Here is a 26,350-nt window from a genome sequence, read left to right on the forward strand (position 1 = left end):
TGTCGCTGATGGGCGGCGGAGAAAAGCTCACCAATGAAGTGCTCACCGCAAAACCGACAAATGCGGAGAAAAGCTCATTTACAAAGTATTTTATTCAATATTTAAAATTTAATATTCTCGGCATTTTTTGCACTCCGGTGTTTATATTTAAAACTCACGTCCGCACTCTCCCTACCGGTGATGCTGCGTTTTTTGCGTGTTCGTATATTTGCAAAACCAAGTGTTCTCGGTCAGCCCCAGATAAATAGCTTACTTTCTAAGAAAAATGGGGAAGAGGCAGACGAATCCAGTTTTGCAGAATGCAAACAATAAAAAAAGTGGGGGAATTTTTTTTTCTCTGTTAGCTTTTACATGGAGACAGGACATTGCCTAAAAGTTGAGTCCTGCAAACAGCAACAATGTGAACTCCGTCTCTGTGTCCGACGGCTACAGACCTCCCAAAAAGTATCAAGTCCGTCTTAAGCCACGTCACCGAAAGAGGTCATTGGTTACTACAAAGCAAAACAAAAACTGAACATAATATCTTTATCCTTTGGATGCAAAGAAAAAACATATTTGCGAAAATGAGGAACAATCTGGCCAGGAACCATATTGTTTGATAAAAAGGCATTCTATGAAACGGCTTCAGTGTAATTGGGTTCAATTAAATGGTGTTCAATTAAATTGCTTTGATAGAAGGGAGTTTGGTAAAATATTGAGAGCTGCGAAGAAATAATGTTAGACCGGTTCGCAGAGGTGAGCTTTTCTACGCGTCTGTCAAAAGTCTGGTGAGCTCTTCTCCGCATCCGCCGGTTTTTCGGTGAGCTTTTCTCCGCCGGAGAGCAGCACACTACCAAGAAGTTCACTGGAGAGAAGCTCGCCAAAAAAAGTTCACCGCAAAACAAACAGATGCGGAGATAAACCCACCGAAGAATCATACAATCTACCTTTTAAATTTAGTATTTGCGACTCTACTCTGGAGGTCCTGTGGGGAATACTAATGGAGATATATACAAAATTTGTATATTACAGACACCAATAGGGATGAAGAAGCAGAATTCAACAGTTCTGCAGGATGGGAACAATTAACAAAGCGATAGACACGTCTTTTTGATATGAAGGCATTGCCCAATGTTGAGTTCTATGAACAGTAACGAAGCGACCTCGTCACTGCACGCGACAATCACAGACAGTCCCCAAATTGTGTCAGGATCGTATAGTCTTTGGCAACATCAACACCAGAGGTCGCAGGTTTCTACAAAACAACAACATAAAAAAATACGGAAAAAAATATTGCTATTCTCCAGATTCTAAAAGAATGCCATTTCCGCAAACGAGAATCATAGGTAAGTTTCCACCGCATTCATCAAGAGGCTGGTGAGCTTTTCTCCGCATCGGTCGGTTTTGCGGTGAGAGTTTCTTCTATTAGCTTTTTTTCCGAGATTCGTGACTATGGCATCAACCTGCACCTTTTTTTTTTGTTTTTTTATATTGGAACCACAAAAGATCACACGTGCCTGAAATACGATGCCGGTTTTCAGTCATCATATTTTCACAAAGCGAGGCACCTGGAACCGGACATTTTATTTAACGCCGTCTCATTGATTGCGTCATAGGTTTCTGCCAATAAAATTTGAAAATTTATATTTTCTTTGCAATTATTAAATCTTGCAAACTATGAAGTCATTTCTCATTGTCCTCTCGTACGACAAACGCTTAGTTGGCGCGATGGAGGACACGCCTGGGGTTGTACCCAAGCAAATGGATTCGGGGTTTCCACCACCTCCCGCCTCCACCAGGCAACCCCGAATTTTTTTTTGTTTTTTTTATTTAGCAATTTTTTATTTTTTTTTTGCTAATAGGTTTTTTTGTGTAAAAATACCAGCGAATTGTTGCAATTGGACATTTCGGTATGGGACGACCACTTTTTCAATGAAACGGCGTTCGATGGAATGTCCTGGAACCCTATGCATTTCCTGTTTTTTCTTTACTTCCGGGTTATTTTCTCGATTATTGCTTTGGTCGACGACAACTCAGGCGCAACTTTGTTACCCCCCCCCCCCCCCCCTTTTTTTTTCTCCCTAAAGAAAAACCGACAAAACACAAAGAAGTTCGAGACTATTCGGAGTGCCATACAACGACGCGTACCCCAGCCACTAGCCTGTGGACCCCCTCTAATTCTCTTTGAGAATAGCGCTATCCCCAGGGGGAAGGGGGAGTCGGCCAGAAACCGAAACTAAGCTCATTTTTGCTGGAATTTCGACTGTATCCGTATATGCATCAATCTCATGTTTTTAAACTGGAATCGGTCATATTATGCGAGAAAAAACACTGCAGAGGTGGGGCCGCGGTACATGGCCTCAAAGCTTTACTTATACGCAAACATTCCACTTTATCTCAGTTTCTCTTGACATAGAATTGGCTAATTTAGAAAAACAAAACAAAAACCTCTTTACCTATGACCTTGTAAAAACAATACTCACATGACCCAAAAAAGCACCCAGCACCCCTTGACGCTGTTACTTGGTGCAACAGCATTTACTTATTTGAGTGATTTGCGGTGGCGGCGTCTCATCCGGGCGAACAAAACAAAACAACAACAAATGCTGTGCTTGGAAAAATATGCTGGGGCCTTAGTGGCAATTCAGTTTTACAAAGTGATTAATCGGAACACGTAAGTATAAAGGGGGGACACTACTCAGAAAAGTCAACTTCTCTACCGCTTGCTTGATTTCAATCAAATTTAGGGTGGTAGTTTATATGAGTGGCAGGCCCATTCCTGCCAAATTTCATTGTCCCATGCCAATTCTGAAATTTGTTACGAATGTTACAATATGGAAGTCAGTGTGTTCGCTTAGGAAAACTATTGTTTTAAAATTAAATAAGAATTCATGATTTTTATGTGTAATATAGTCATAGGAATACCAATAGCACATACCCAGCTAGTTATTTTGCTATATTGCATTGTTTTTCATAAGTATAACTCCATAACAAAAAATTAACTTTTTTTTTTTGTCTGAGTTTTTTTACAATTGTAGTTTTTTTTAGCTTAGAAGGATGTTAAAGTAGAAAGACTAACCAGCCAGGCATGTTCCTCACAAAATTCTATCCCAGAAAACCATGTAAGAATAATTTTCTACTATGTAATAGGAAAACGATTGTTTTCCTAAAGGAAAACTTATGCCGAAAAGTGGAACGGAGAAAAATGCATTCGAAGTGCTCCAACCTCTGCCTTTTAGCATCGGTGGACCGAAAATAATTTATTAAAAGTTAACCATGCAGTGAAAAATGATAAAACTTTCTGGGAATACTCTAGATATTGGTGGATGTAAATATGGCATTTTTTCAAAATCAACTTTTTTTGCAGAAATCTTTTTCTGGGTAATGTCTCCCCTTAAGCATAGCTTTGTGACATTATAACTATGGTTTGATCAGTATGTATACAAGACGCAGCACTCTCTAAACTTGTGGTTATTGATTTTTTGGCATTTTGGCTGTGCAACATTACAGGTCTGATTCTGTGCCATTTAGAAATCGCAGACTGATCTAAAAATCGGTGTGATCGTTGAAACCCGGTGCTCTGGAAAAATGCTTGGACTTTAATGGCTGCTGATAGTATAGCAAACTGGTTCATATCAATTCTTTTTTAGCACAAGGAGATCGGACACTTTTTTGAGTGAGTAGTTTTATTTTTCAAAGCACTGCTTCGCGGAGATGGAAAGTAGATTCGAGGGGCCGCGCTTTAGGACGCAATGCCATTTTGACTTGTGGTAGATTATTTTACAACATTATAACACGACACATGGCATATTTTGTTTTGTAATGACGATATGGCATATTTAGTTTTTGTAATGATGATATCAACAGTCTACACATGATATTTGTAAATCGTATCGTACAAACAATCTCAGAACATGAAATAGCCGAAGAACCAAGCCAAATGAATCCAAAATATCAGGCAACGAAATGAGGCCTTCTCTAACTACATATTTTGCTTCCTAATCCGGTAAGAATGGGACAAAGGGCCCCTTTTGCAATGGCCTCGGAAGCCCACAACCCTCCCCGCTAACCTCTTGTTGAACTACAGAGCAAAAAACAAAGCCATTCTCGTAGCTCGCAGGGTGGGTGGATGGGATGGTTCAAGCCGTCCGCTGATAAATGGAACAAAAAGACAAGCTTTTTTTTTATTTTTATTTGGAAGTACCACTATATCGCATAAGCAGATGAATGGAAAGGCTTCCTCCCCAGTGCCATCTGGATTCTGGAAAAGGTCCTGTTGGAGATGAAATTCTACTGCGATATCCTCTTAAGCCAGAGTAAAACAACTACTCTTCGGCCACTTGACCTTATAGAAAAATTGGCCACCATTTCCTGAAATAACTGATGCACCACTTTTATCTTTGGGTCAATGCATATTAGTTAGAAAAACACTGTATAGGGGATTGGAAGGACATCATGAAAGATTGGGTTTAATGTACTTGTACTTTACTTTGAGAGGACTTTGTATTTGGAGTACTTTACTTCAAGTACATTGCACCTGGAATACTTACTATACTGCTTGAAGTATGTAACCTCTTACTTAATTTGTGCTTCAAGTACTTTTTAGGTGCACTTTACTCAATGCTGGTTGATTGGCAGCAAGGTTCTGCGGTGGGTCCTGTGTGCGTTTTGCGTACGCCTTGGCATTGCGACCTCACTATGTTGCGTGAGGTCGTATCGCACGACGTCACAATTTTCCCGACAAATTTAGCGGATAAATTTGCCCTCTAAATTTAGCGGGGAAATGTCTCGCTGTATTTGACGGCGACATTGCTTCGCTAAATTTAGTGGGCGAGTAGCCTCGAGAGTATCTCGTCGTGATGAACCGGTGCTCCCATGTGACATTTCAGTGTTCTGCAACTAAATTTTTAACTCCGGCATCAAGGTTTGCAGTCCCCTAGTGTTCAACATCTGGTAAGCGTGAATAAGCAGATTATATATTGCCTGGGGATAAACCCTTCCCTGTTTGCTTTTTTAGGGGTGGTGCCACTTGGTTGAGGAGAACAAAAGAGTGTGGGCGTTGTGACGAGCTTTATGCAAGACCCAGTGCGTCTAAACATTAACTTTTTCCTGTTCTATGCTTTTTCAGAGTAAGGTGTTTATGTTAAACGCTAGTTAGCCAAACCAGGAAAAAGAACAACGCAGAGAAACATTGGCTTCGCTCTATCTCTTGTGCACTTAAATGCAATGCCCCCTAAGGTCTGCTATACAAGAAAACAGTTTTTTCCTACAATTTAAAGGTCAGGGTACTGCCCTTTTGTTTTTGTTGATTGTTTTGTTTTTTTGTATTTTTCAGACGAGCTGAGTGAAGAAGAAAAGGTGAGAACTACTTTTTCTTCAGCATATGGTTATGTTTTGCATGCCGGTTGTATCAGCAGTAGTAGGTGTATGTGAAATAGCATAAGTGAAATGCCACTTTAGAAGGCAACTGCAGTCAATATTTTTGAATTTGGGATTATGACTGTTCTCAGCTAAAGCAGTGTCTTTGAAATACAAGGTATAATACTTTTTTTTCGATGTTGTGTTAGTTTTTTAAATATCATGGCTCAAAATTTGGTTCTGGGTTTCTACGGCAGAACCGTAACTGTCTACTAGAGGGACGGCAACACTGATCTTCAGCCGTACAGCCGCGATGTGATGTCACAGAGTGCTGCGCCAGTGTTCCTTGGCTAAAAGCTAACCCGCTCACTGTCCGCTAAAGAGCAGCTGGTCGCATCTTTAAAATTAGCTTTAGCGGAGCATGCGGCTTCATTTCGACATAATATTTCTACTGTGATCATGTCTCGTGCTGCTAAAGTGGTACCAGTCATTTATTTTGGTTTCGTTTTCGACTGGAGTGGCCCTGTAAGAAACTTAGAGGGACCTCAGGAAAAAAAGTTTACATAAGTGAAAGTTCACTCAACTGAAAGCATTGGACACAATGGTGTTTTGCTGGAAAATTTGACAAAAGTTTGTTCTTCTGAATAATTTGTTCAAGTGGTACCTCACTGTATTTCACAAAGTTTCTTCCAAAAGCCTCGAAATGCTTCGAATATTAAATTGCCATTTTTCGGAGCCAGTGGTTTCGACCACTTGTGTTTTTGGGGAAGCCTTTTGAATCGACGGAAGTGATGGGGAGTATGTAGTGATTTCATTGACAAAACGGTAAATGAAGGTAACTAAAAGCATGTAAACCAACTTTGCATCTTATAAATAGAGAATAATCATCCCTAGTCACTTGGTGCACATGGTTTCGTCTGTTTACATTTGTGGGGCAGCCAACGTCAATAAAAAAAGTTTTAGTGATCGGCTCGATTGGAGGCCTAAGAACTCGGGGACCCCAAGGAGGCGTTCAGGAAGCCTCCATTTGAGAACCACTGTTTGAGGCATTAGGGAGGTCCGACCTCTGGATAGTCGTCGAAAACCCTCGAATTCCAATTATTTCACAGCCCGATGTGGTGTTTTAATACGGTCAGTTGAGCGTATTAAAATTGCTCTCTTTTGTTTGTCCTGTCCGTGCCCCAGACTGGATCATTATGGATTTTTCTCTTTGTTTCAAATTAATTTGCAATTAAATTCGGACTAAATGCAATCTTTCCTGAAATGCCATGGCTACTGGATCTTCGAGAAAGTCTTGGAGGCCTTCACCTGTTGTTTGAGAATCCTGTAGCATCTGTAAATGGACCGACAACTGCAAAAAATAATTTGCTTAAGTTGCAGCAAATTTCTCGTCTGCTTGGTTCCGGCCCTTGATGATTCGAACGAAAAATTTAATTCTTACACAGCAGTCCCGTCCTTGATGTGTACCGGTTGTTTGATATTAATTTGTACAGAAAGGTACAGCAATCTGGTTTGCGTAGCTGAGTTATACCACCTGGGGGACAGAATATAGGGAGCTTATCATCACAATAAGCTGGATAATTAATTAAAATTAGTTGCTTAGCTCCTTAACTGGCGAAAATAAACATAGTTACAATTAGAAACTTGCCCATACTCATGGGTATGGAGTGCTGACTTCGTTGGAAGTATGTCCTCCTAAGACGTTTCGTCCCTATCATACGTGATGATATTTCGAGGCCAGTCTGGCATGCAGTCTGTACTTTATGAAAAAAGATTCGGACGGTACAAAAAGTTTGCAAGGTCCTGTCATAATTTCATGAAAAAGCATTCAAGCTCGTCTAAGACGAAACGTTTATACTATACTGACCGATGTAAGATCAACCTTTTATGTACAATTAGATCTGTATGTGCCTGTCTCTCTCAGTCCCACCCTTTGTCGGTCTGTTTGTCTGTGTGTGCACGCATATATGTTCTTTTATTGTTTCTTTTGCATTCTGATATGCGTGCAGAAGATGCCATGTTCTTAATTAACGAAAGAAGTAAAAGATAGAAACAAAGCTCCTTTTTCTGATTAGCACGGAAGAGCACCCCATTTTGCTCATGTTCAAGTGCTACATATTTTTATTTACCATGTGCTTCCTTTCACAGCGGAGCTGTTAAGGGCTCGCTTCCCCAGTTTCGTCTTTGTCACCAAATAAATGTCGACACAATACTGGACATCTATCGCCATCTGTGAGCAACAGTGGCAACCAGACAAGCGGCTTGGCGGTTGTCTGGTTGCCACCATTGCTCATAGAGTGTGGCAAACTTTCCAGCCTTTCCACTATGGTTTTCACCAGAGTGGAAAGGCTGAATCTCTCCAGGTGTCGTCCTCAAGTTCATCATAAAAGTCGTCCTTGAGGCCATCCTAGACGTCGCCCTTGACGTCGTCCGAGAGGTTGGCCTCGAGCTCATCCTAAAAGTCATCCTTAAAGTTGTCCTAGACGTCATCCTCAAGGTCGTCATAGAAGTCCTTGACGTTGTCCTAGACATCGTCCTCGAGGTCATTTTAAAAGTCATCCTTAAAGTTGTCCTAGACGTCATCCTCAAGGTCGTCATAGAAGTCCTTGACGTTGTCCTAGACATCGTCCTCGAGGTCATCCTAAAAGACATCCTTAAAGTTTTCCTAGACGTCATCCTTGAGGTCATTCTAGAAGTCCTTGAGGTTGTCCTAGACGTCGTCCTCGAGGTCGTCCTAGAAGTCGTTGTTAAGGTCATCCTAGATGTCGTCCCTGGCGTTGTCCTAGGCATCGTCCTCGAAGTCGTCCCTGAGGTCGTCCTGGACATCGTCCTTAAAGTCGTCCTAGATGTCGTCCTTGAGGTCGTCCTAGACATCCTCTTCCTTGAGGTCGTCCAAGAAATCATCCTTGATGTCGTCCTAGACGTTGTCTTTGATGTCGTCCTTGAGGTCGTCCTAGAAGTCATCCTTGAGGTCGTCCTAGACGTCGTCCTCTAGGCGTCGTCCTTGAGGTCGTCCAGGAAGCCGTCCTTGAGGTTTTCCCACCGTAGTACAGCTTCACTGGTCTTCCTTCTTCACCAGAGTGGAAAGGCTGAAAGCTTTTTAATTAAAAACAATAAATTGATATGGGTGGCATCAAATTACAGACAAACAATTATAAAAACATATTTATTGTGTTAGTTTTGTGGGAAAAGAGTTTTGGGAAATAGGTGTTCTCGTGGAAAATGATCATAGTGATATTGGTGTGGCTTAAATTCCGATTTAAATCTTCCTTTTTTATTCTTAACCCTGAGCTCAATGAGTTTCGGGTAGATTAATTTGAGGATATCAATGTACAGTCGATTTTAAGAAAAAGTGCAGTGGTTGCACCTGCTAGAAGCAGGGAAGGTTTCGTCGGAAGCCAGCATGCAATGTGATTGATAGAAGATGTAAAATTTATTTCCTGGGATATATAAGAAGCTTTTTATATACCATGGGATATATAAGAAGCTAGATGACCTTAGATCTGCCCCAGCCCTTGTGTGACGTCACCCTCAACGAATCGGCTCAAAAAAGCCGAAGTTCCGTCTGTGCGCGCTTCCGCCATCACAGCTTCGCACACGAAAGGCACTGCAGGCAGCTGAATGCCTGTCACTGTCGAACACCAGCTCCTCCGCTAGTGGCACTACATCCGTTTTTCAAAGCGCCCCCTATAGTTCCCGCACAGAGTGTATACCCCCAGAATGAAGTAAAGCATAGCTTGGCATGGAATGTGCTTAATAACTCTATCGTCGAGAAATGGTGTTGATGTCTACATATTTTTCTGGTGGAATGCATATTGGAATACCTGTTTCCAATTACTATGAAAGTAAAGTTAACAAAATATGCGGTTAGCTAAAAAAAAAGTAATAACTAGGGTACACCACCGAACGGCAAGGCAGCAGGGGAGGGCACGCGACAGCCAATCACGAGAGACGGTTTCCCGGCCGACTGATTTCACGAAGGCGCACATATTCGAAAATTCAGTCCGCCTGGTAGCCGTCATCCGTGATTGGCTGTCACGTGCCCTTCCCTGCTGCCTTCCCGTCCGGTGGCGCCAACGGTGTTCTGCACCACGGCGCAAAAAGGGGTGCACGGCATGATCTTTGATTGGATTTTCTATAGGGAAATCGGCCGCCCTTGAATGTGATTCCAGGTTTTTTTAGGATGCTTAGACCCCATAGATTAAGTCATAACAATAAATTGATGACCTCAGAATCCACTTGAGGGCCGCTTTAACAGAATGGATGGCTGGGCGAGTTGGTGCATACTTACTGTAATATCCTTAAAACTAGCCTTCCTAAAATCGAGAAAAAATTTGGTGAAAATAAGGAGAGGGTTAACGTTCGATAGGCGATCGAGAAAAGTTGAAAAAATTGTATTTTTAGATAAGTGTCCCTGCCAAACATGTTATCGTTGCGAGGAGCCATGAAGCAAAGATGGCTCTACTTCAAAGTCAGCAATGTTTGTTTATATCTCGCCATAGCTACGAGACGCATTTATGTCAAGGTCATCATTGATCCCAACACTACGATCATTAGGAGCAGGCTATCTTTCGCTGTTCAAAAGAAACCAGGAAATCAAGCCAAAATAGTTTGTGGGTTACCTTTCGGGGGTGGGGCATTTCTCAGGATTTTACGGTATGTTGAAACAGCGCCGGTGGACATGAACAAAGCGAGAGACTGGATGAAAGAGACATGTTTTCGATGGCGGGGACAAAATTTCAGATCTGGGGACGACGCCTGGGCAGCATACTACTGAAAGCACCGTATCATTCGTTGCGGAGGCACATCGCCAGCCTGAGTAGAGGGTCGTGCATGTTTTTCGTGGCTCCTCGAAAAATGAAACCAGTTAGTTGTTGGTCATCATCCATTTCGCCCTGTCTTTCACCTCGTCCGTGTCGAGTTGCACGTCTTAAATACGAACAGGGTCATTTATCGGTGTTTTTCAGTTCAACCAGAAAGTACCCGGCCTACGACATCTCATTGCTGTTTGCCAACTTCACGAAGGTAGTACTTCTGCAGCAGCAAGCTTTTTCGCGTGTCGCCTCAGTGTCTTTGCACAGGGATTTGGGTCGCACGCATTTTTCCCTGGAGGTTGAGGGATCCCATGTCCCTTTTCTTTCGATGCAAGCTCAACACCGGAAATGAACACCCAAAAAACACCAGATCACTAAAGAAAAAAAAAAAAAGAAAAAAAAAAAAGGACCCGGAAAAGAAAAAAAGAACCCGGAAAAAAAAAATAAAAAAAAAAAGAACCCGGAAAAAAAACATGCGATTCGAAGAGAGTAAATATTAAAAATGTACTAATAATAAGGAAATAAAAATTAGATAAAAACCCTAGTAATGAGATTTAAAATTGTAACAAGAACTGTAATTCAGTCGTTTCTCAATAGTACGCCCGTGCGTGCTTTGTTGTTATCGTTTTCGTTATGTTTTCACAGATTTTTAGAGTGCAGCTCTTAGGCACCTGTTTCTGGCTAGAGCTTCGGCGCCATCACCATCGGCGTAACCGCGTGTTGCATTATGGGACGTTTTCCCAAATGACGTCACACGTGATGTCACAAGTGACGTCACTCGTAGCCGCGCGTTGCATTTGGGATGTTTCCCATAATGACGTAACACGTGACGTCACATGTGATGTCCTAGGGTCGCAAGTGACGTCACGAAGGACACTCTTGAAGGTCATGACCTTCACTCGTGAGGCCTTCACGAGGGACGTCACTAGGGTCACGAGTGACATCACGAAAGAGGGAGGAGGAGGAGAGGGTACGGAGGAGGAGGGACATACCCTTCCCTCCTCCTTAAGAACTGTGCTCTAATTTGGCATCACAAGGAATTTCAAACGTCTTTCTTTTTTTTTTTTTTTTTAATTGTATTTATGCCATCTTCTGCGTAACACCCGGAAATAGGTCCTGAAGGTACATAAATGATTGAATGAAATACATTTCTGCTGTGCGGAATCATACTCGTAAGGGCCCTGAGTGGTCCCTCGTTTCAATTCGGTGTTGGAGTCCTCAATGGGAGCGTCTGGGGCCACGCAGAAATCGCTGGTGGCGGTGAAGCGGCGGTGCCAGCAGTGCGACTACGAGACCTACAACCGGCGCAGCATGCAAGGCCACATGCGGCGCAACCACGGGAGCCTGCTGCAGTGCCGCCAGTGCGAGCAGAAGTTCTCGCTGCCGGCGGAGCTTACGCGCCACATGCGGCTGCGCCACTCGGCCCAGGGGCGCCAGGACTGCCCGCACTGCACGCGCAGCTTCGTCTGCCCCAAGGCGCACGCGCTGCACGTCACCATGCACCAGGTGGGGTGGCATGGTCTCCAACATTTTATTTGTCATTTGTGATCTAACTTGTATCACATTTTTGCACGTACAGTAGGCCCGCTGTAATTCAAACTCTGATATTTTCTACTACAGTACCGGTTAATTCAAACAAATTTTAAAATTTTGGTTGCACTGCTGTGTTCTCAACATAGTCATCAGTGTTTGGAAGCACTTTAAGTACTTTGTACTTAAAGTACTACTTCAAGTAAATGAAGAAAACTTCTTTTTTACTTGAAGTATGTTCTCTGAATATGAACTTGTACATAACTTGAAGTGTCTTCTCCGAATACATACTTTTACTTCACCTAAAGTATTTTTTTCCGGTACATCCGAGTAAAGTACATCTCCCAACTTTAAAGTACATTCCCAGAATTTGGGCTTGTTAAATTTTGTATAATGAAATTATGCTTTGTAAACCTCTAACAAAAATTTCGTCATATGAAAACAGGCTATTGTCTTTCGAGACGCCATCTGGTCATTTTTCTGAGGGAGATAATGGTGGTTATAAGACTGATACAAATAAGTGCCTTATAAGTTCATTGCTTAAAATAGTTTATTAGCGAGAGTAAAACAACTCCTCTGCGATCACTTGACCTTACCCAATATTTGCCGCCATTTGCAAAAAGGATGAAGCCCCAATTTCTCCTTGGTCATTGCATACTAGTTTTTAAAAAGACACTGTATAAGGGAATGAAAGGGCATCATGAAAGATTGTGTTAGAAAGTACTTGTACTTTACTTTGAAAGTACATTTTTTTACTGTACTTTACTTCTAGTATGTTGCAGCCGGTGTACTTACTACTTTCCTTGAAGCTCATAACCTTGCATTTGCTTTTACTTTTCTTCAAGTACTCTTTAGATGTACTTTACCAAACACTGGTATTCATAAGCTGCTTAATTCGAACAATGTTTTCATGTAATTCATACTTTTTGTTCTCGCAGCCCCGTTGAGTGCGCTTCTTTCTGAGCACCGGCGCACTGCAGAGAGGCAACACCCGCGAACATCACATTCGCGGGTGTTGCTCCTCCACAGTGCACCGGTGCTCGGTGAGAAGCAAACTCACCGGGGCTCAAATGGGCACACGTGAGCTATGAAAACACACTCCATGCAAAAATTTCCCCGGCAACTTGCGCAGACGCCGTGACGTGGCGGCATGGCATAGGTCCACGTCACAGCCTCTGCGCAAGATGCTACAAAGATTGCCGTGCGGTGCTCATCTTCATCACTCAGTGTCCCCCGCTTAATAGTCCACTATAGACTACTTCTTGGCAAAGAACAAACTTAATTTAGTTTTGAGTTGTCACGTGCTGTCTAAGCGGTCCACGATAAAAAACATTTTTGAGGGATAAATAAACTTACGTCGTATATTTCGCAAATGTTCCACGTGTGGCAAACCTGCTTGGGTGGTTTCATTTGAAATTGAACACGCTTGTCAAGGTGGGTCTTTCGATTTTTTTTTATTTTTTTAAATTTATGTAATTGCTCTAATTTTGTAAAGAACAAAACCACTTTCCAAAATTTTTTAAAAAACTTCTTCGCTTCGCACAAAAAAAGTAAGTGGAGCAGGGTGAAAATCTGTTTTTACTCCATGAGCTTTCTACCCAGTTCAGAACGCTGGTATGAATACGGAAAGCATACAACACTCACAGTAATCTTTTTGTGCTTGTATACCATGCCGACCACCGTATTAACTGGAATATAGGTCAAACCGGAATATAGGTCGACTCCCTAATTTACAAGTTGCAAAAAGTGAAAAAAAGATTTTATGGCAAGAAACTGCAACCTTGCCTTGATAACAAAATTGGCCAAGTATACGGAAGGACGAGAAAACATGGCACATTTATTTAATTGCTTTGCATGCATTGAAACAGAAAGTGCTCGAGCGTTACTACTCATTCTTCAGAACCATCGTCTGACAACGAGTTCACTAACGCAATTCAAAGGGACGATGCCGTCCCTTTGATTTGCGCCCTCGAGATCTCGGAGGCACCAGCGACCTTGACGACTTTCGTATGGATGCACTCCGACGTCACAGGTAGTGACCTGGCACGCAGATCCCAAATAAAATTTGCCACCTTTGTTTCCAATTCAGGGTACACCACAGTCCTTCCAGGAAATGAAGTTTCCTTCGCCTTGCTGTCTCTGTCCTCGCCAGTAGTGTATACAATTTCCCGGTACACCGAACTTTCGCTGCACTGCAAGATTTTCGTGGATCTCTGCATAGACGATTGCCTTCTTCTTGAAGGCTACCGTGTATTGTCTTCTACTTTTGCTCATTATCCCTTCGGGAGCGGCAACGGTAGGTGTAAAAAAAACAAGGAGCACAAGTGAAAGTGAATCGTGACCATCGTGACAAGTGGACGAGCGCTAGAGGATTGCAAAGAAAAACAAGACTCGCAACACTGGGTGGCTTCAAGCACCCAGTGTTGCGAGATTATTTTTGTTTTTCCTCTAATGACCATTATATAAAATGAGGGTCGACTTTTCCAGATTCATTTTCAAAAATGAATTCGATCTATATTCCGGTTTATGCGGTATTTTTAGTTCAAAGAAAAATCCTTTAGCATTCTTTTTTACTGAGGTAAAAAAGGCCAAACATCGTCTCTTTGACAATCTGGCGGCATATTCAGAGCCTTGTATCGCATGAGTTATTATATTTGTTGCTTAGCAAAAACTATGCGGGTGTAGTCCTAAATATGCGTTATCGATGGGCATAAAGTAAGGTTATTTTATTTTTGCGGAATATTTTATAAAAAATGGTGATACCGTCAAAAATTAGGTTTACCAATATTTTGAATCCACTGTACAGTAAACTTTCATTAATTTAACCTCAACGGGACCTTGAAATTTGGTCGAAATATCTGAATGATAGAATTAAAAAAAAGGACAGAAAAACGGTTAAAATTAAACCAAAGTACTCACGGGTGGTCTGCTGCCGTCTGCGCTTAAAACGGGTGTCAAAAAGCATGCTTGGGAGAGCAATGTAGCTAAACGTCACGTCCCCGCAAAATCACGCACAAAAAGAAATACAAAAAAAAGACATGAATACAGAAAGCTTTAAGGCCCGTTCACACTCTTGCAACCGAGAGAGACCAGACCTGTTTTTAAGCCTCATGCGATCTCTTAGGACCAGCTCCGCTGCATCGCATCCGGTCCTAAGAAGTCACAAAAGGCTTAAAAACCGGTCTGGTCTCTTTCAGTCTTAGTCGGTCGCAAGAGTGTGAACAACGCTTTACAAGCCGACTTTGGCACTGGGCAGCCAAAGCGCTTTTAGAGCGTGCGCTGCCTCCGCGCCCGACTACGTGCTATGTTCTCCGCGCTACTCCATGCCAGACTGGTTGTGCTGGCTCGTGTCATTCTCTACGGTCCATTTCACCGGCGTAGAGGAGCAGGCGCATATTTGCGCACGTTCGGCTTTGCAGCAAAGGGCCCGTGTTTCGCCGTACGTTGGTAGTTTTTCTGCTGTGGTGCTGTGCAACGCGCGCATTCGCTCGGGACGAATTATCCGATGCGAAGCCTTCCCGAGTTCAAACTATCTAACTTTTCTTTCCATTGGAATGTATGGGCGCTCTCCGGGACTTTTGAACACGATCGAATCAAACGAAAAGTCGAATTAACCAAAATGAAACTAACAAAAAAAATATATATATTTTGTTTAATTTTTTTTATTATTGCGGTCGATCATATTAACTTGCAATTGGCTTGATGCGATTTCCCGCTTTTTTTGTTGAATCTTCTCTAGAAGTGATCGAAATCGCACCCACGCTGTCGGAGCGGTCAAACGCAGTTTCCGCTGGTCGGCTTCGCTGCTAAGATTATACTGCAAATTTTTCTGTTAAAATGCAGCGGGTAAATTTATTTTGATTGAGAACGTTCTTGCTTGGCTACATATTGAATTTTCTTAATTTTGTAACGATGATAAATATGATCAGCAGCACTGATAAAAAAATTGAACGAAATAAAAAATGAATTTTTTCGATGAAGTGGATTCAAAATATTGGTACTCTCGAGACCAGTTGTAGCGAAGTCAACGGGAATCGAAAATCACTTTACTATATCCGCTGTTTCATTATAACCAACTTTGGTTATAACTAAGTGCAAAAGCGAATGGGAAATCGTCATCGCTTCGCTGTAGCCACTGTTTCGTTCTAATCGACTTCGTTATAACCGGTCTTGATAGTAAATTAATTCTTTTTTTACGATACGTCAGATTTTTAATAAAATATTTTGTCAAAATAAAATAAACTAAACTTATGCCCGTCGATAGCCCATGTAGAAGACTACACCCACATAGTATTTGGTAAGCGACAAATATAATAACTCGTGAGATAAAAGGCTCTGAATATGCCATTGAATTGCCAAAAAGGCTATGTTTGGCATTTTTTACCTCAGTAAAAAAGAAATACTGAAGTATTTTTTTATTAACTAAAACATAGTTGGCATGGTATACAAGCACACAAAAAATTACTGTAAGTTTTGTATGCTTTCTGTATTCATACCAGCGTACCGAACTGGGTAGGCAAATCATGGAGTAAGAAACAGACTTTCACCCTGCTCCATTTAATATTTTTTTTGTGAAGCAAAACATTTTTTTAAAAAATTTTGAAAAGTGGTTTTGTTTTTTACAGAAATAAGCCAATTACATATATTAGAAAAAAAAACAACCAAAAGGCCCATTTTGTAGTCTTGTGCGAATAGTGGATTTTCAGTTCGAAGCGAATTCGAAGCGAATAGTGGTTTTGGCCGAATATTTTCGATTCGAATATCGAATAGTTTTTCCACGCAATTCACTACTATTGCATAATGCTTAGACAAAAACCCAGCTAAACCTGTGAAGGTTATTACACTTGTTCATTTATAAGCTAAGTTTAATCTATCTATATTTATGAGCTGTGACCTCAGAAGGTCTGATGTCTTGGGATGACAAGTAAATGACGGATTTGACATAAAATGAATCCTATAAATATGGCCAACTATACAAATTGAGTGAATATACATATCTTGCTATATAAAATATTAGTTCTTTAATCTCGAGTTAACAAATAATGAATCGCGCATGGGGAACGCAGGCTGTGAAAGCATCTCTGCCTACGATAGTATACTCTTCCATAAAAGTTTAATTTTGAAACTTTTACTACAATGGAGATATACGCATTCACAAAGTTTCCATTTGTTTTCAAATACAGTCGGCACGGGTGCGCCATCCCGCTTTGAATGTATGTTTTTCTTCCAAGCACGCAATTACATCATTGTTCATCGCGGCGGGTTACCCCGTTAAGTGCGCTTCTTACCGAGCATTGACGTAATGCAGAGAAGAAACACCCGGAGAGCTCACTTCCACGGGTTTTGCGTCTCCGCAGCGCTTAGTCCCCGCTCCGCTTAGTCTCCGCTTAGTAAGAAGCCCATTCAACGGGGCTAACCAGCCGCAATCAACACTTCGAAAAACGCGAATAGTGCAGTTCTTTTCGAAGCGAATATCGAATAATGTATTATTCGGAACTACTATTCGAAATTTCGAATCTTCGCACGACCCTACCATTTTGATAGGCGTGTTCGATTTCAAATGAAACCACTCGCTTATAATCAGTCGGCCTATGTGGAGGAAATCATTAGAAATCTGCTTTGTATGTGTAGCCATTCATAAGCAAGTCATAATTTTATCTTGCATCATATTTAGGCGAATATCCGCTAATTCAAACTTCCGATAATTCAAACAAAATTCGTGGCTTCCTGGAGCTTGAATTACTGAAACTCTACTGTACTACAAACATTTGTGCTAAGCATAGACATAAACTCATTGTTTCCCTTTCTGTTATGCTTATGGATGCGCAAATATTGAAATTTTTTAATACAAATCAAATTTGAATATGAAAAAAAAAAGAAAACGAGCTTTACGTATTTATAATGTGTGCAGTAAAAAGAAAATTGGGTTGTGTGTGTGTTTATACAGCCTAGAACTTGGTCTGCCTCACAGGGGCGACGAGTCTCCCAGCTGTAGATGAGAAATTTAGCCAGTGCGGTACAGCCGCTAGCCTGGGGTCTTTAACGTGCATCACGCAGTAGTGATACACGACCGCACGCCGGTACGATGCTCATCCAGATCGAAACGGGCAGGGGTGGGGCTCGAACCCAGGATCCCTGGGTTCTGCAGCGCGAGCTTTCGCTCCACGTGCTCCAAGCTGGTGTGCACTAGACCACTCGGCCACCGATCCCCCTCAGTAAAAAGAAATGGTGCCAACCCTTGTCTTTTGCGACAAGGGCTGCTTCCTCCGTCGAACCACATCGTTGTGTAGGTTGACTCTCCGACGGCCTGGCTGCAGCGTCCTCTTTCTATTCTTCCGCCAACAAAGAACATTGTTTCGGGTGGTTTTGGAGCATCGTGGTTGTTCCCATCGGCGTTTGAAGAACACTTTTGCGCAACTTGCACTGAGCTCTCGACGGCGAGAGTTTTGGGTTGTACCGCCAGAGAAGATTTCTTCCGGTTTTTGCTTCTTGCTTGCTCAGTGGCTCATCAACTGCGAGCGAGGCCATACTCAGAACACGTTTGAACAAGGACGGTGCCGGCTGTTACTAAAGCAGCTGGTGTACAGATTGCCAGACAAAGTGCACAGTGCAGTGGTAGCCATCTTTTCTGGTGTTAGTTGTGTATGATGATTCAATATTCTTATAGCTTTTTCCCTAATTTCTCATTTATGAATATTTCGAGAACACATTGTTGAGACAAGTTTATTGTTTCGCCTATTTTTCTTATGTAAAGAATACATACTGTGTATCGTTAAAATGTAGTGTGCAACTTTCTCTATAAAAATAAGAAACTGAAACTGTTGCTGTCTCATGGAATGGATAAGAGTTTTATTCAAAATGGCAACACAGCCGACACAGAATGAATTATGAATGCATCGTGTGTAGATTTCAATGAATAAGCTTTCTGAGATACTTCGGAATGTTGAGGGCATAAGTGGCAAGCAGATTATTTATTTGCCAGAATATTTGGATCCGAATAATTGGGAAATTTCCAAATGCACGATTCTCAAACCAAACACTTATCGAATAAAAACAATATTCTATTTGTATTCGAAATTCTGAACATTTGCACACCCTTAGTTATAGTTAAAAAGAAAACCTTGGCTTTTTCACAAATGTTTTTGCCCAACCCTTTTACAGTGCCCCCTCAAAAACAATGTGGCACAAAGTATGCCAGTGCATGTTTTAAAAGTGTAGAGAGGGCAACAAAACCATGCTTCTAATTTTAGCATTGTTCTAGACTATGTTATCGCAAACTAAAATATTTTTGCTGGCAATTGGAACTGAGTCTTAAAGTCGTTGCCAATAAGAAAATTTTGTAGTTAACATTTTTCAGCAATATTAGTCTCATTGCACACTCCAGTTTATGAGGTATTAAGTATCCAGATACAAATTCTAGATCAAAAGATACCATGGGCAAAACTTTGTGTTGTGATGAAAATATGAATTATGAAAAAACAGGAAAAACTTTTTGAAACATGCTTGCAAACAGCCCGGATATAAAACTTTGAAGCGACGTAACTATATAAATGTGCATTTCCTGAATGTAGTACTTCCAATACATATTGTTTGTAGCCTATAAAAAAAAAAATTAATTTTTGTTTATTAAAATAAGGGGGAAATTTTTGTGAGCTACCCAAACTAAACACACTTTCGGGATTCCCAAGCATCTCTCTTTCCGGCACGTTATTCATTATTTCTAAATTTGAGATGGCTATTAAGGAAACGGCAAATGAGGGTGATGCGAAAACCAATGTCCAAATTTTTCATCGTTCTCTAGTAGGGCGACGTCGCACGCTGCATAACTTGCAAGTTGAGCAAGCAACCTAGAAGATTATATTTTTTGCATATTTTTTCGTTTTTCATGGCATGAACTTACATTAGCATTTATTTCACACCATCAAACTTCTTGTAACTCGTTCTAAATAAGCTGTAATGCTCCTGCGTTGCCCCCCATTCCAATGTCTGACATCAAGTTTTCGGTGTGGCCGGTAGGGCCTCTCAGACCAAAAATAAAACTTCAACAACTTTGAAAAAAAAAAATGTCTGTGATTTGCAATTTGGGTGACTAGTTCAGATACATCCATTAATGTGTTGAACCAATTTTGAGGCAAATCAGTGACTATTGAAATTTTTGAAGAACTCTCCTTTAATGCAGCAGAATGTCTTACGTGCCTGGCTCCTGGTAGCCCTCTGTCCGCATTTAGAAATTTACTCGATCTCGCTCCATGGGCTCTGTACGCTGTGCAATACTGTCAGCTCGAAAGAATGATTGCCCATTTTTCTTGTTTTTCTCCTAAAATCTAAAGTCTGTTATCAAAACTACCGCAATGGTGAGAAGTGCTCACTTAGTGGACCGATTCGAGGGTCAAATTTGATGCCTGACAATACCCTTTGGTAGTAAGGCCAAAACTGTTGCCTAGACCATGTTTGCACCAACAGTTTCGTGCACCGTACCTCGAAGTTGAAAGACCTACCGGCATCTGACGTCGCTCCGTTGGTGTTGTTGCGTGTTACGAGCTACAAGAGTAAATCAGATCCGTAACATATTTTATGGAAGGGCGTCATACTAAAGTTTACCTGTATGAAAAAACACTGGAGGAAGTGTAGAAGTGCTCAACCAGGATGCCCATGATTGACCCTCTATGGGCTTTGGAACTTTGTGAGCTGAGCCTTTGAGCGAGTTCTTTCGATAGATTTCGAGACTGAGCCCCCGTGCAAGCTCCAGTTCGAGCTCCCAGTTGCCCTCGTTCTTCGGTCAGCGTGCTTCTCGCCACTCTTGGTCGTGTTTCTGACTGGTCACGTTTTGCAGGACGGCAGTGGTCACGAATGCAGCAAGTGCAAGCGTCTCTTCGAGAGCGAGGCACTCCTTAAGCACCACCAAGAATCGCACCTGTCAGATGCCAAGGGCCGCCGGTGTCAAGTCTGTCTGCGCTGCTTCACCACGCCACGGCGTCTGGCCGAGCATCAGGCGACCTTCCGCTCAAAAGGTACCTGCAATCCGCTGGAGTCACAATTCGGATATAATCGCGGTCTGGCTACGATCACGATCCGACCACTGTGAGATCCTGAGAGATACCCCAGCCCCGAAAGATAACCCACCTCTATGTTTGTCTTGATTTGCTATTGTCTTTTAAGCACTGAAAGACGGCCCACTCCTAATGATTGTAGCATTCGGGTTGATGATGACCCCAGCATAACGATTCGGCTAGTTAGCTATGGTGGGATATGAGTGAACATGGCTGACTGGAAAGCAGACGTATGCAACGCGTTACTATGGTCGTTCTCTCCTCAAGAACCATAGTAAAAAAAAGTTCAACTTTTCACGCAGCATTATTAATTTCTCCCTTTATGTAGATAATTAAGATATATGTAGTTGCATTTTAGATTAGATATAGGCTACCTTATCAGGACGTACATGCTTCAAACGCCAAAAGCATCGCTTCTTGCTCTGACAACCAAATCCTGTAAGAACTTCGCACGGCATATGAACAATGCGCAAAACTTCCTTCTTTCTTGAGGTAGAAATGCTTACAGTCACGAGTTACTTCTATTTACCGTAATATCCAGTCATCGTCTACCCCACTTTCTAAGCAAATATTGATTTAAAAAAAAAAGAAAGATGTTTACAATTACCTGTAACACCGAATTAGTGCACAGCTCTTGAGATGGAGGAGGACGGGAAGGTATGGAGATGAGGCAATGCCCCTCCTCCTGATCCATACCCTCCCCTCCTCCTCTCCTGCTCGCCTACCATTTAGGGAAAAATTTCTCGCTAAATTTAGCGGGCAAATTTTCCTGTTAAATTCAGCGGGGAAAACTTCCCGCTATCAGGGGTGGAATGGCTGCGCCATTTCCGCCATTTTGCACCGAACGCATTTGTCTGCGCCATCCTGCGCCATGTTTCGGAAACTGCGCTACAGCCAATACCTCGCGCCATTATGCACTAAATCGCAAAACGTGCGCCAGAAAAATTGTATTTTGTCTTGGTTTCGGTTTCTATCGACTCGATTGGCAACAATGATTGTGTTTATCTTGGTCGGTCTTGCAATCCTTTATTCTCTTTACTCTCCCTGTGTATCCCTAGTCGGAAGTGTGCGAAAAAAACTCGGGGGTCGGGTTCCAAGCACTACGCCACCTGCCACTGGATGGTTACTCTTCAACCATCAGCGGTTAAGCAAGTCGGCCGAGTGAGGTCGAGATTGCCTGAGGCTCTGCGGCCCGGGATCGGACGTCAGTCAGTTGAAAACAAATGAGCAAAAGATTCCTTTTAGCACTCCATTGTTAGGAGTTGGAACCGCATTCCTGCGAGATAAATCGTGATTTGATAGAACTGAAACGCGGTCCGATCCGAAACCTTGCCGGCCAGCAGCTCTCACGCGAGCGGTAGATCTGCTCGGCGTACTTTAACCTTGCTCCTGCTCATCGCTTCGAATACGATAACTCCGTTAATCATAGTCTGCTGCTTCGATATTGAGTTGCACAATAGAATAAACTCGAATTTTGTTGCGATATTGAGTTGCACAATATGAGAAACTCGAAACTCATTGCCTTGATCCCCTGCTCAACTGCACGTCCGTTGCTTACGCACGTCACGTGGTTCGCACATATAATCACTCTGTCGAGCACGTGTGAGCTGTGCGATAAGCAGTGCTGGTTTGCATTATGAGGAGCTGAAAGCCACTCAGAAAATATCAAGGCCCACAAAGTTCAAAGTTTTTGCATCTGTTACACTGTTATCCCATCTGCCTAGGTCCCTAACCACTCATGTTTATCTGTGCTGCTAAGCACAATTGAAACTGCTCCCGTGCTTGTCTAAGACAGAAGCTGAAGTGCAATGAAAACTGATCTGAGCTGCTCCTAACCTGCTCCAGAATGTAGTTTTAGCTGCTCCCAACCTGCTCCAAAACAGCTATTTCAGCTGCTCCCATGGCTGCTCTGAAGTACATTTCATGAGTTCCACCCCTGCGCTATATTTAGCGGGGATTTTTCCCGCTAACTTTAGTGGGGAAAATTTTTCGCTAAATTTAGCGGGGAATTTTTCCTGCTAAATTTAGCGGGAAAAATTTTCCACTAAATTTAGTCCGTCTGCACCAAAGTAAGGTCTCCGTGAACCTTATTTCTCCCGGAACATTGCGATTGCGGTTGGTAAGGTTGTTCAATGTTTCAGACAAATCCAATGGGTAAACAAAAATTTTCTTGAACGCGGCACGAAGATGTTTGTAGAGTATCCCATTTCAAGTTCTGTGTTCCTGGTGCCGTCCATGCCACGCAGCAACGCCACCTCAACCTGCATTGGTAGCATGCCGCACACGGATGTACACATGTATGCACCAAACATGAAAGTTTCACAAGAGCCTGCTTCTTGTGATGGACAAGTTGCCCAACTTGGCTCGATGCCAAGGTATTTGCCAACGCGTTCGATCGTGGGCTTTCATGCTTCCCCAGCATCACTCTTTGTTGCTTTTTCCGCCCGTTCGCTTGCTCTGTCATTGCACCTGGTTGGTTTTTCTACTTTCTTGTTGACTTTTTTTTATTATTAACAAAGAGAACATAGCGGTGTTAGAAACATGCTTTCACGGAACAAACTTAACACTTTATTAAGATCGGCAGTGTTCATCGTGCTTTTGCAAGCAACAGACTTTGTTAGGGTTGTGCGAATAGTGGATTTTGAGTTTGAATCGAATTTGAAGCGAATAGTGATTTTGGTCGAATATTTTCCAATCGAATATTGAATACTTGCGTTCAAAAACTTAGCCGTTTTTAGAGGGAAGTTTACAGAAACACTTCCAAACTGGACTTCTCACGCTGTCGTTAGTCCATCTTGCCAACCGATTTAGCTGCCGTCATTTTGACAATGTCGATGTCATCCACTCACCTTGTCGCTGTAATAATATAATATTCCTTCGAAATATTATAGTTTAAATGTTTTGAAATAGTGTTTATGAGTTTTATCGGAAATAAAAGTTTCTGAGCAATTATGCATGTTATGAGAAATTTCTAAAGGTATTTATTTTTATCCTAAACTTGTTTTTCTAAATTTATGTCTGGACGTGGTGGTGGTGAGAAAAGAGTGCTGGCAACCAGGGCACCAAGGATGGCAAAGATGGCGCCGGTGTCTCTGGAGTTCGTTGCTCGGTTTCTTTTGCCCGTTATTAAAAAATTGATAAAATAATTACGATGAATATATTTCAAAGTTCCCAACATAATATTTATACCATTTTGCCGAACGTGTGCGTATATTCTTAATTTTAGCTATTGTTTTTTTTCTTGTCTTTAGACAGTAAACAAACTTGCGACCGTGAGTTCCAAACACTTCAAAAAGCATGAATATTACAACTGCTCTCGAAGCGAATATAGAATTCGAAACTACTATTCGAAAATTCGAATATTCGCACAACACTTGACTTTGTGATAGTACAACATTCTTTCGTGAGCATTTCTTGCATAAAACAATAAAACTAATTCAATTTTTGAGTTTAACGTATCTCTTGTGTAGCTGCACTAGATATGTACAGAAACATGGGCGCTTTTCAGCTTTTTCTAAACTTTTAGTGCTTACTCACCGAGACATGGCCCACCCACTTTTTTTGTGAATTTCAGGCGGCAGAGGGATGGGCAATGACTCAGGATATTAAGGTAGTTACTTGTTCGGTAACAAATAACCTATTTAGTTACTGCCCTATTAAAGAAACAAGTAAAATACTTAGGTAGTTACTTTTAACGCCAAGTAATGAGTAACAGTACTTGTTACTTTTGAGTACCGTATTTACATGATTGTAAGTAAACTCCCCACATTGCACATCAGCAACAAAAAAAAAAATAATGAAAACAAGTTTAGATGCTCATTTTTCTGCGAACACGTGAGTAAGGGGAAGTATCTGTTTCGATAGCCCAACCTCCAACATGCGATCAATGGGCGCGTTAAGTCGGCGCTCCTTTACTCCTACTCCGTTGCTCCGAGTTTCATATTACGAGCGCAGCAACTAAACGGCGCATATCGTAGAGGAGCACGACACACTGAGGCTGCGTTCCAAACCTACTCGAATGGATCCGAGTTACCCTGGCAGTTTATGTCATGTGACAACAAAAATAGAGGAACGCCGGACGCGGGTAGGTTTTCGATAACCACCTTCACCCTAGAGTTAGATCGAGTAAGTTTTGGAACACGGCCAGAAACTATCAACGAGCCACACGAGCTCCTTCCGACCGTGGATAGGGCTGGCAGAAGCCGAAAATATTTCAAAGACAAATAATCAGGCCCGTGTGGAGCAGCAGAGTCTAAAGCAAAAGAGACGGCGACGTTATGAAGTTTCTACGAACATTGTAATATTCCTGAAAGGTTTGAAGACTCGTTTCGTGCACATATGTGGAACGTTACCTTGGCCAATCTATTTGTTGACCATGCATGCTGTTCCGATTTAAATTAGAGACAACATTCTTGAAACCGCTCGTCGACGCAGGAAACCCCAAATTTGTCAGAGATTCCCTGGTTCCGTCGGTTCCGTCTCGCAGCGAGACGGAAGCCACGCCGATACCGGCACACCGTCGTTCGATAACACGTCAATTCGTTTTTACGCGGTATGCACGAACAAACCTTTCCCGCAACTTTAACTGGTGTTTCGGCTTTCCAATTTAAGTATCTTTATTCGCTGCAGCTGAGCTAAGCATTCTAAGCAGGGCAGCGGTCTGGCTGTCTTTTCATCACAAGTTCTGTCGCTGAGCGATCGGCACCTCGTTCGATAGATCACTTCGTTTTCAGGCAAGACGCACGAACAAACCTCTTCCTCATTGCTCAATGATGTTTCGGCTTTCAAATCGAAGTATCTTCATTCGCTGGGCTAAGCATTTTAAAAGGGACAGAGCGGTCCGAGTGTTTCCTCATCTCAAGAACTTTTCTGTCGCTGTGCTAACAGCATGCTACCGTTTGACAGATGAATTTCTTTTTCAGGCGAGATGCACGGACAAACCTTTTTTTGGAAGGAATGCTAATTGCTGTCGTGGCTTTCAAATCAAATCGTTTTTACCTGCTGGATTAAGCACTAATCAACTGAAAAGGGGCAGCGGTCCAACTACGCCTTTCGTCTCAACGGTCTTGACAGCAGCGCAGCCATCTTGTTTGTTTACGTGACGTCATGAAGCACGAAAAAGTCACTCACGCTCCGAGAAATTTTCGGTGCACGAAGAGCGCACTTGAGTGTCAGTCTCTGGTGGCACTCCTGTCCGTTCAGTGAAAGGGGCGCCAAACTCTCGCGCTCCGGAGCACGGACTTAATGCGCCCAATGCCTTCTGGCGTGCTTTGACTTTGCATGCGCATGCGAGATGCATGAGATGCCCAGGCATTATCGAAACTAGGAAGCTCACGCTGGAGACTGGACAACTGAAGCTGCTCCCTGTCTTTCTCACTCTGTCCACGACTAGACTTTTACTTGTCTGCACTGGTGATGTCAGTCCCGTCATCATCACTGCTACGTTTTCGAAGCACTTCATTGGCGTCATCCAACGAAATCTCGCACTTCGCAAATTACAGCATCAACCGCATCTTCCGTGCTTGCTCGGCAATCGCTTTGCACGTCATGGGTAGGGACCGATTGCGCATTTTTGTGGCGTATGTTGCAAGCCTGACCTCCAAGTCCGGAAGGCATCCC

At 42.3% G+C, this 26,350-nt stretch overlaps 1 protein-coding gene across 1 annotated transcript in view; it reads left to right on the top strand.

The window, feature by feature from the left end:
* Window positions 1–26,350, top strand: part of LOC8026027 (zinc finger protein 658B) — a 107,870-nt gene that overhangs the window by 43,046 nt on the left and 38,474 nt on the right. The window contains exons 17-19 of the mRNA XM_040217771.3: window positions 5,315–5,337; window positions 11,397–11,657; window positions 20,515–20,692. Coding sequence (XP_040073705.2) covers window positions 5,315–5,337; window positions 11,397–11,657; window positions 20,515–20,692 — 462 coding nt within the window. The remainder of the gene's footprint in view (window positions 1–5,314; window positions 5,338–11,396; window positions 11,658–20,514; window positions 20,693–26,350) is intronic.

The sequence above is a fragment of the Ixodes scapularis genome, unplaced genomic scaffold (assembly GCF_016920785.2).
Source record: "Ixodes scapularis isolate PalLabHiFi unplaced genomic scaffold, ASM1692078v2 PGA_scaffold7__128_contigs__length_106722199, whole genome shotgun sequence".
Lineage (NCBI taxonomy): Eukaryota > Metazoa > Arthropoda > Arachnida > Ixodida > Ixodidae > Ixodes > Ixodes scapularis.